This window comes from Vigna unguiculata, chromosome 4, assembly GCF_037176805.1.
Source record: "Vigna unguiculata cultivar grain cowpea cultivar isolate G323 ecotype 2 chromosome 4, ASM3717680v1, whole genome shotgun sequence".
Lineage (NCBI taxonomy): Eukaryota > Viridiplantae > Streptophyta > Magnoliopsida > Fabales > Fabaceae > Vigna > Vigna unguiculata.
In genome coordinates this window covers 46,568,613-46,580,002 of record NC_140795.1, presented here as the reverse complement: position 1 = coordinate 46,580,002, position 11,390 = coordinate 46,568,613, and the positions used below count along the sequence as shown (strand labels likewise).

The following is an 11,390-nucleotide window of genomic DNA, read 5'->3' as shown; positions in this document are numbered from 1 at the left end:
TTCTTTCCCATATACCTAACTCACGTGTGGAAGGTATGGCGGTCCTTAACCGTGAATGCATACGCCTCTTCCCACATCGACTTTGACTTTCACTCATCAATTTAGTTCATCTTCATAAAACAAATCTAAGAGAACAACTCTTAAAATAAGTAGTGTTAATATCTATTTTTTGCACATTAATTAAAAAAAGTTGAAAAATAAATGTCTGCATTCAAATACTTCCGTGTCAATCAGTTAACAATAATTGTTAGTATAATTTTTAAAGTGATTATTATAAAAAAGTAGAAAAATTATATATAATAATAATAATAATAATAATTTTTAATTAAAAAAAACGGCGAACTTTCAGAGTATTATTACACGAATAACTATATGATTTGATGGGAACTCAATAACAAAAAAATAATATCTTCAAGAGTATGTTACTATATAGGTCTCTCGTAATAGCAACATAAATATCTCGTTACAATTAATATTTTCTCACAAAATAATAATAATAATTATAAAAAGGAAGATGGTGTACTAGAATTGAATAACTTTCTTTTACATCATGACACGTATCTACTCGTACCTAGCATTTTTTTTTTCTTGTTATCCATCATTTATATCCTTTTAATCAATTCTCCTCTCCCAACTCCTTCCCAACTAATAAGAATTTAAAAAAATAAAAATAAAATAATTGTAGTACTAATGAGAATGAATGAATTATCCTTGTAAGTTGTAACCAAATGACAAGGATGGCCAATGTTCATTCATGAATACAAGTCGATGAGTATTAATTGGTCCCATCCATGATCTCACGTGGATACCCTTCTCTCAGTCAAAATCTCATCTTTCCACCATTGCTGCTTTTTTTCCTTACCATCAAAGAAACCCTTTCCGGGCATGCCAAATTAATTACGCTCATGTTCCCACACACCATCACATTTCTATCTCACTAGGGCATCAAAAAAATCTCATTTTTTTAACGTATGGAGCACTCTTTAATCCTTTTTTATTGGAAAACATTGTTAATTGTAATTTCCAATGCATTTCTTATGCCAAATTTACCATACCTGAAGGAAAGTTCTAACCTTTAATAAGTTTTCTTAGTGGGACTCTTTTACAGTGATGAGTGAGACTTAATAACAAAAGTTATTCATAATGGTGTACTAAAAAGTGTTTGTATAAACGTTTATGATAATGAAAATGAGATGAGAATGGAAGAAAAGAAAGGGTGTGTGTGTGTGTGTGATGAGAGGGAAAAGTTGAAAAACACACACGTAATATGAACAGATCCTTCAGCCTCAGGGTTAAATGGGGGTCGGTTTGGCAATAAATGTAGCTACCAACAACTAGCTGCACCCATTAATTCATTGCTTCCATATAATGGCTGAAACTTATTGCTTCTTCCCTAAATATTTCCATCGAGAATTGAGCTATCCCAAACAACGAGTAGCATGTAGTAGTAGATATCATATCATATCATACCATGTTCATGTTGTAGCTGTAATTGTGTTCGTCATCGCTTGCATCAGTTGGATCAGAATATATAACACCCTTTGCTCCAATCACTTCCTCTTGTTCATAGCAACAGCTTACAAAACCTTTCAACAGTTGCAACAAATCTATGTATGCAACTCAACTCCACAACAAGGCTCTTTTTGCATGAGCCATCATCTCTCTTAAAAAAACCCTTTCTTTCAGTCAAAACTCCCCAATCATACCATTCCCATTTCACCACTCACACTTTTCTCTCCCTCCTATCCTATTGTCCCCTTTTGGTTTTTCTATCATAGTAACTTCCTCATATATATACACTCACATATTCTATAGCTTTCACTGCTTGGCTTTTGAATTTGGCTCCTACCCTTTTTCTCTTTTGGTGGATCCGATTTGATCAGTACCGCCAAACTCTTTTGGAGAGTTTGGACCATATTGTATTGAAGCCTAAAAGGTGAGTGTGTGTGAGAGGTTTGAAGAAAGTTAAGCATCATGAGAAACTCTGAGGCAACAACACATGCTGGTATGGAGATAGAAGCAACAGCTAGGCCTTCAGGAAATGGTTCCACCCTACCAGGGTTGAGTCCTCTCAGTGAGACCCTTTGGAGAGAGAAGGCCAACTCAGAGATCATCGGAGATGTCTCAGCAAGACTCACATGGAAGGATCTGACAGTGATGGTCACTCTCAGCAACGGTGAGACACAAAACGTTTTGGAGGGTCTAACTGGTTATGCTGAACCAGGAACCTTCACTGCTCTCATGGGACCCTCAGGTTCTGGAAAATCTACTCTTCTTGATGCACTTTCTAGTCGCCTAGCTGCAAATGCCTTTCTTTCAGGCACCATCCTTCTCAATGGACGCAAAGCCAAACTCTCTTTTGGCACTGCAGTGAGTCTTTTTCCTCTTTTGCCTTAACATGCACTCTTTGGTTCTTTTGTCTGAACATATAGTCTTTGGTGGATGCTTTCAAACAAAATGAATATAATATTGGATCTTTATTTATTTAATACTGTTAGATATATATATGTTCTAAAGGTTTTGTTATGGTACCCTTGAGATCTTCTTTCTTATTCCTCTCTTTGACCCAACTCTTTCAGTTATTGGCCAGAAAAACACCTCAATCAAAATATTTGGATTTTTTTAGATACTGTAGCACTGGCAAGGCAACTCTCTTCAGAATAGAATAAAAAAAAGATAATTTTTTGAAAGATGATACATAGATTTTAACATCAAGAAAACAACAAAATGTTTCATTCTCGTCTGTCTATGTACTAAATGCTCCCTACTAAATGCTGCTGTAGCTGTGTCTATGTTTCATTGGAAGAATGTAGTTAGTAGATAATATATATTAAGGTCATCACTCTTCTTCACTTTGGTTTTGAACTTTTAAGGTTTGGTTTAATTATAGCACCTAAATATGGTTACCCTTTTTCCCATGTCAGGTTTTACAACTTTATTATGCTAATTCTGCAAAAGGGTTTGTTCCTAACTTGGTTTTTATGATGTGTTATGAACTTAACCAGGCTTATGTGACACAAGATGATAACTTGATTGGTACCCTAACAGTGAGAGAGACGATATCATATTCAGCTCGTTTGCGTCTGCCTGATAACATGCCATGGGCAGATAAGAGAGCATTGGTGGAGAGCACCATTGTTGCAATGGGACTGCAAGATTGTGCAGACACAGTGATTGGAAATTGGCACTTGCGTGGAATCAGTGGCGGGGAGAAGAGAAGGGTTAGCATTGCCTTGGAAATCTTGATGAGACCAAGGTTGCTTTTCCTTGATGAGCCAACCAGTGGACTTGACAGGTTGTTACACATCACTTTATGTGAATTTAATTTCCTTGTCCTAAGTGGTTTGCATGGACATATGAAATTATCACACGTCAATTCCCATCTAATTAACTGCTACCAAATATGTACTGTATATGTAACTGTGTCCAATGGTTGTGCTTTTCAAGTAATTGGCATTTATGTAGAAGAAAAACTTGGTCTAGTAAGTTTGTTCTTAATATCTGATATTTTGAAAACAGATTTTCTTAAAAGATAATTAATCACTCAGTTACTATACTTTGATAAAATAGTTTTTTTTTTTAACATGTACAGGTATCCTTATTAAAAGAGTTGGATTGTGGTAGTTAATTCATTTAAGTATGTAGGTGGATGGATACTAATAATAAATGAGAATAGCAGCGGAAGAAGTAGCTAATAATTTTTTAATTTTTAAAGTGAAAAACATTTTGAAACAAATTAAAACAGTAAAAATATGAGATAGAGATGTTTTAACATTGTTCTTAAATTGACAGTTAAATAAGCTTTTTAATTGAAGGAGTATTCTGTCTTTTCTGTTGCTGCTTTTGGTAACTATTGATTGATGTGTGCTTGTCTTGTACATGATTCTATCTCTTCCTAATGATCAAATTTCTATGTATCTTTGGAAAGGAAAAACGTGGTGCAATAAATAAGGGGCCATGTGTTGTCTGTATATCATTTATCTTAGAATTTGTTCTTATCTCTATACAAAAAATGCAGAAACAAACAAATACAACTTTAGCCTACAATTTTCTAAAGTGATTTTGGAAGTTATTTCTTCGTCTTTTTGGATAATGTTTTGCATTGTCACAACATCAAATTGTGTGTACCTTTTCTAAAGGGGTTGCAATATTATATAATATTTCTTTCTTTTGATGGAGAATGTTTGGTTGTTGTGCTGTCTCTCTTATTGATCAAGTTTGTAAAGTAGAAACATCTCTTTTTGGTGAAATGATGTCATAGTTTGGAATTTTTCGCTGTGGCAGTGCTTCAGCATTCTTTGTGACTCAGACACTTCGTGCCTTGGCAAGGGATGGGAGAACCGTGATAGCCTCTATTCATCAACCTAGCAGTGAAGTGTTTGAGTTATTTGACCGATTGTACTTGCTTTCTAGTGGCAAAACTGTTTATTTTGGACAGGCTTCAGAGGCATATGAGGTCAAACTCACATTCCACTTTTACTCTCTTTTTATGCATAGTTTCTTGAATCAGCAATGGTTGTAAAGAAATGAAGCTTTTTGATGACTGATATAAGTGACTTTGTCTGCAGTTCTTTGCACAAGCTGGTTTCCCTTGTCCTGCTTTGAGGAACCCTTCTGATCATTTCCTCAGGTGCATCAATTCTGATTTTGACAAGGTCAAGGCCACTCTTAAAGGGTCCATGAAATTGAGGGTATTCAACTTTTCTTCTTTATGACACAAATTTGTCTTTCAATTTCATTACACTCTACATAGTTTCAACATTTTAATATGTGCTTTTCATCAATTATTTTCCAACATACATACCTCTGCTAACATTTGGTCTGATCTGAACTTTTTCTGTAGTTTGAGGGAAGTGATGATCCTTTGGACAGGATCACTACTGCTGAAGCAATCAGAACTCTTATTGATTTCTACCGCACTTCTCAGCACTCTTATGCTGCAACACAGAAAGTGGATGAGATATCCAAAGTTGTAAGTGCTTTTCAATGATTACTTACTGATGAAAAATAACAAAACTTAAGAATGATGCAATACACACATGTATATACCCTCTTTTTCTTGTTCATTTTCTGGAGTCAATTATTGAATGTTGTGATCATGATGAATTCTGCAGAAGGGAACAGTGCTTGAAGCTGGAGGAAGTGAGGCAAGTTTCTTGATGCAGTCTTACACTTTAACCAAACGTTCCTTCATCAACATGTCAAGGGACTTTGGCTACTACTGGCTTAGGCTTGTTATCTACATTGTGGTCACTGTCTGTATTGGAACCATTTATTTGAATGTGGGGACAGGCTACAACTCTATTCTGGTACTTCTATTTCCCATTTTGAAAGCAATTTGAAGTTGTCATTGTATCACAGTTTTGCAAGAAATTTGGCCTTGGAGTTTATGTGTTTTCTTCCCTTTTATTTCAGGCCAGAGGTTCTTGTGCATCTTTCGTCTTTGGTTTTGTGACCTTCATGTCAATTGGTGGATTCCCTTCATTTGTTGAAGACATGAAGGTGAATAATGTTCTGTGCCCCCCATGCAACAACTAACAATGTAGTATAAAATCTTACATTTTCAATTTGAATCACAGGTTTTCCAAAGGGAGAGGCTTAATGGTCACTATGGTGTCACTGCATTTGTCATCAGCAACACATTATCTGCAATGCCCTTCCTGATTTTGATCACTTTTCTCTCTGGAACCATTTGCTACTTCATGGTTCGCCTTCACCCTGGCTTTTGGCATTACCTCTTCTTCGTGCTGTGCCTTTATGCCAGTGTCACAGTGGTTGAAAGCTTAATGATGGCAATTGCTAGCATTGTCCCCAACTTCCTCATGGGCATCATTATTGGAGCAGGAATTCAGGTATGCAAGTTCCTCCCACAGTATATGCACATGTGCATTAAATTACACCCATCCAAAACAATGCCATATTTTCCTTTAAACCACCACCCAAAATTCAACCTTCTCCATCATTGTTTTATTAAATTCAACCTACTAAATGCAAGAGTACTAATTGCAGATCTTGATGGAGATCACATATCTTACAAGTCAGTTTTGTATGGTTGAATTCGGTTTAAAATCCATTTCTTAACACATTTGAAATTAGGATTTGGAAATGGTCATGTTTGAAAGTACCACACCCAAAATATAAAACCAAACAAGCTGTCTTAACCTCTCTTTAGATGCTCACAAATATTGATAAATCTGCACATATACAATGCCTGTGAAGACAGCTGCACACAATGGTTTTTTTGACAGCAGGATCATGTGAAAATTCAACACAACAGGATTCATTCTGTAAAACCATTGATCTTGATCATCCATTCACACCTGATTTGTTTTTCTATTTTTCAAATTTCAGGGCATATTCATGTTGGTCTCAGGCTACTTTAGGCTTCCACATGATATCCCAAAGCCAGTCTGGCGTTACCCTATGTCATACATCAGTTTCCACTTCTGGGCACTGCAGGTAACAGAAGCAACACATTTCACTTCTTGAATGCCATGTGCTGTTGTTATATTGTTGTTACATCTCAGTTTGATGATAAAAACTGTGAAAAATGTTTCAGGGTCAGTACCAGAATGATTTGAGGGGTTTGATATTTGACAACCAGACACCAGATCTTCCAAAGATACCCGGAGAGTACATCTTGGAAAAAGTTTTCCAAATTGATGTGAACAGATCAAAGTGGATTAACCTGAGTGTGATCTTCAGCATGATTGTGATCTACCGCATTATCTTCTTTATTATGATCAAAATCAACGAGGATGTGACACCATGGGTGAGAGGGTACTTGGCTAGGAGGAGAATGCAGCAGAAGAGTGGAGCACAGAACACAACCATTGCACCTGATCTTCTCACTCAGTCACCATCTCTCAGAACCTATGTTTCCCCTCCAACAAAGTGAACTCATCAAAGTTTTACTCAAACAATCAACCTTTCATTATCAAGTAGGATTAGATATATATATATATATATATATATATATATATATATATATATATATATATATATATATATATATATATATGTCAGACAAAATTCTTATTATTTTTACACATTCTTGCTCTTTAACCATACTTTGAGTAAGTTATCAGTGACTTCTTGTTTATAATTTCAGAAAAATATCAATTTACTTCTTTCACCGGTGTTCATCCTCATTCATGTTCATTCATGTTATATACATAGAGAGGTATGATTAATTTTGCTTCAGAAGTTAATATAGTTAGATATGAGTAGCCATATCTTAAAGTTCTTAACCACTAGTCACTTGGTTAATCATAATGGTCATGATATATGCAAAGGATATGTTTAATTTTGATCACGATTGGCTGAGTGAATGCCATATTAAATCCTAGAAACAAGTATATACTATGTAGATTTGTAAAGTCTAAAAGAAATATTTTAGCCTTAATTTTGGTGTTAAATTTTCACAACGTAACTTCGTTTAGGTTAAGTTGAACCTTTAAAGAAAAATGTATTTTAAATGAACAACTTATACTCAAACTCAAAATCTACAAAATTTTATCTAACCAAATATAAGTAAAAGTATCTAATTTTATAATAGGTTTAATTATGCCTTTGGTCCTCATTTTCGGGTAAATATCTCAATTTGGTCCCTCTTTTTTAGCCGTCTTAATTAGGTTTCCAATTTAGTTAAAATGTTTCAAAGTTGTCCTTTTTGTAATTGAACAGTGACTTGACATGGTTGACCCGTGCTGAAAAAGTGAAAAGGATCAGAAATAAGTTTTTTTACAAACCCTAATTTCAATTTATTTTTAATTCTTAAATTAACTTTCTTTTTGGTTGCTACATCATTGATTTATGGTCTTTGTTACTATTTCAACATGGGCTAACCATGCCAGATCATTATTCAGTTAATGTCGTTTACAAAAACTTAACAGAAAGGACAATTTTAAGATATTTTAACTAAATTGGGGACCTAATTGAGACAGCTAAAAAAAGAGGGATCAAATTGAAATTTTGACCCGAAAATGAGGAGCAAAGACATAATTAAATCTTTATAATATTAGTTAAGTTTGCTTTTTATTTTCTAAATTAAAAAAAATGACTTGTAAATTATCTTAAATCATACTTGTTGGATTGCTGTCAAGTGTATAAATATAAGAATATTTTTGTTTATTGAAATTTACTATAATTACACTTTTTTTTTATTTGATTATAGGGAAAGTTGTATTATTCAATTTGTTTGTTGTACAAATTTGGATTATTATGTATTGACTTTTTCCTATTCTCTTTTTATATAGTCTTCAAAATATATTGATTTTAATATTTTAAAATATATTAAAAATGTTTTTATTTTATGTGAAACATAAAACAAGAACAGCACGAAAAACACATGAAAGAGAATTTATATAAGTAATCATTTTAGTTGTACTTCAAAACTTTGAAAACTATTATATTGGTTAAGCAACTTTACCACAATTGGACCATTAAAATATTCTTAAAAGTTCACTAATTGAATGCTTAAGTGAAATTAAACTAATCACATGTTAAATTATTAAAATGAATCTATAATTGGATGAACCATTTTGACCATACTGAGCAACACTCATCATCACCCATTTTGTATTTGTTTGTTGTTAAAGGCACAACTACCATAATAATGGCAGCAACCACCAACTTTCAGCCACTGCCTAAACTACAACCACTCTAATAACAGTACTAATAACACCACACGTGTCCCAATTAATGTACATTTCTCTTCTCTCACATTGCTCAATCTTTTTTTTTTTCTCTTTTAGCCCCTTGTTATTTACATTCCCCTAATTGCTGTTTACACTCTCTTTTTCTTCTTTTATTACCAAGTATACCCTTTGATCTAAAAAGGTATAAACCCAAACCCTAATCTTTACCCTCCATTGCTGATTCCTCACTCAATCCTTACCAATTTTCGTGTCTTCTATCTGTTGAGGGCATAAAGTATTTGCTTTAATTTCGTTCATTGTAGTTCAATGAATTCAACTATTCGGTAGTTTTTTTTATCAAATTCTTCTTTATATGTGCACAAAATAAGAATGATTTTGTTCTTCATTTTGGAATAATTCTCAGAAGTACTTTTCGGGAGAATTCAAAAAATTAGTTTCCGAAATTGTTTCAGAAAGTATTTTATGAAAACACTTCTTTGACGTTATTTTTTTTTTTCGTTTGTTTTATTTTTTATTTATTTCTATTCGTAAGTGAACATGGAATACCTTGTTAGTAAGGTTTTCAAGTTTTGATGAAAATTCCAATTGATGAATGGAAGTGTTGGCAAGCGGAATGAAAATGTATATTATTGTGAATTAATTTAAGAAAAGAGAAAAAAATGAGTATAATAGTAATTAGAGGGAGTTTAAATAGAAATTGTCCTCTTCCGTTTCTTTTTCCTTTGGGTTTGGGTTTGAATCCATATTGGGCTTCAAAATCGTGTGTTCTCTCTGCAGCTAATACATCCTGCAGCCCTGTATTTTCTGTTTGCATCCTCATATTCCGTGGAATACCATTTTTACCCTTATGAAAATAAATAAAGTTGGAGTGTATTCTGTTCATTTTGCCTATGGAATATAGAGAAATGGAGATGGAAGGTGCGCTACTGATAGAGGAGAATACAGAGAAAAAATTGGAAGAAAGTATAATTTAGGTTTCTATTAGTTTTTTGATTAAGAATATAAGGGTTATTTCCTCATGCCTAGGGGGGTGCAGCAGAAAAACATGGTGGTGCAGGAAGTATTAGTCTCCCTCTGCTGGTGATATTTACTGGGCTGAGCCCAGCTTTTCCTAGCACCCTCAGTTCAGGAGCTCAACAATATTTGCAGAAATGTGTAAGATTGTTGCAAATATAATAATTTCAATAAAATAATTAAAAAAAATCTTAGTTATTTAGATAACCTTATCCTTAGCTATAATTAACAATTTTTTTATGAACTTTTTTTGATAATTCAAAGATTATGTTTATACTCGTGCCTTATTAAGTTGTTTCAGTGTTTGACTTAGATTGATTGATTTGACTTAATGTTTGTGAGATAGACCAGTATTTCTTTACTGATTGTTTCTATGAAAATGCGCTTTAATTATGATAAACACGTATATTTATCTTTTTTTTCCCTGATTATAAATTACTTCCTCTTTATTTTCGTAATTAATAAACCTTTAATCTCTTTTTTTGAGATAAACAATCTAGGAAATCAATTAGGAATAATGGTTACTTGTTTATGGTAATGTTAATTTATTTTATCTCTATTTGATTTTATCATTAATTAATGGAATATATATTTTCCAAAACAAAAAACGCATAAAAAATGGTTTTTATATAGTATAATTTTTACAACTTAAGATTATTACAACTTAAGATTAGTAAGCTATAATTTTAAATGCTGCTAAACACCAATATCAAAAAAATCAATTTTTTCTATAAGATCCACATGTACCGTATAAAATTTATATGTAATTGAATATTATTTACGGATTACATACAAAAGAAAATTTGTATGTAAAATAGGTGTCTGAAGCCTTACATACAAAAAAGAATCTATATGTAATATTAGATACATGACTTTTTGTTGATAATGAAATATGTAGAAAATTACATTTAGATTATTCATAATGGAGTCTTGGAGATAGACGTGAAGTCGACATTTCTATATGAAATCTTGGAGGATATACATTGAACAACCATTTAAATATATGTAAACAGGCGAAGAAAATAAAATGTTGATATTGAAGAAAGTTATGGCTTGAAGCAAGCTCCTCGAGCATGGAATGAAATAATCATTACTTACTTTAAGAAGAATGGGTATGTGCAAAATGGAAAAAATGTGATGTTTGTTGTTCTGTATGTTGATGACCTTATCTGTTGAGGAATAATGTCGAGTTTATTGAAGAGTTTAAAGAAGGGACGAAGAAGAAGTTTGAGATGACTGACTTGGGTCTTATGAAGTATTCCTTGGTTTGGAAATTTTGTTTGAGAAAGTTTAAAATAACAAATTGTAACCCTGTTTCCACTACTAAATTTTCTAAGTATAAAAATAGGGATCTAGTCTATGTGAGCAAATACCAAGATCTTATTTAAAGTCTTAGATATCTTACAAATACAAAACAATATTTAATGCTATGTGTTGGAATTTAGTTAATTATAACATGACTTAATGGAATATATATATTTTTTAAAATTTCTAAAGTAATCAACTATATTTCAAAATAATCGATTATATCCAACCCAATTATATGATATGTATAACATTGTACATATAATATTAATTAAAAAAAAAAGTTCTTCGTTATACATAACAAGATTTCATCCTTATTCTATAAAATATATTTTTCTATCACTACAAAAAAATATTCCATTAGAAATCAATTTTAATGAGAAAAAATTGTTAGTTATTATAGTGACCAAT

The 11,390-nt window shown here is 32.6% G+C and overlaps 1 protein-coding gene across 1 annotated transcript; it reads left to right on the top strand.

Annotated features, from left to right (window-relative positions):
* The first annotated feature begins 1,396 nt into the window (after positions 1–1,396).
* Positions 1,397–6,941, top strand: ABCG11 (white-brown complex-like protein). The gene is made up of 10 exons (XM_028066605.2): positions 1,397–2,370; positions 3,006–3,295; positions 4,285–4,456; positions 4,569–4,691; positions 4,844–4,972; positions 5,115–5,309; positions 5,416–5,502; positions 5,580–5,852; positions 6,352–6,459; positions 6,560–6,941. The coding sequence occupies exons 1-10, from the start codon at positions 1,975–1,977 to the stop codon at positions 6,896–6,898; spliced, it is 2,112 nt and encodes a 703-aa protein (XP_027922406.1). The 5' UTR covers positions 1,397–1,974; the 3' UTR covers positions 6,899–6,941.
* Positions 6,942–11,390: the final 4,449 nt, after the last annotated feature.

Coding starts and splice junctions, on each gene's coding strand:
- ABCG11 (XM_028066605.2), top strand. CDS start 1,975: ATGAGAAACTCTGAGGCAACAACACATGCTGGTATGGAGATAGAAGCA. Junction 4,457..4,568: donor AGGCTTCAGAGGCATATGAG/GTCAAACTCACA, acceptor CTTTGTCTGCAG/TTCTTTGCACAAGCTGGTTT. Junction 4,692..4,843: donor AAGGGTCCATGAAATTGAGG/GTATTCAACTTT, acceptor CTTTTTCTGTAG/TTTGAGGGAAGTGATGATCC.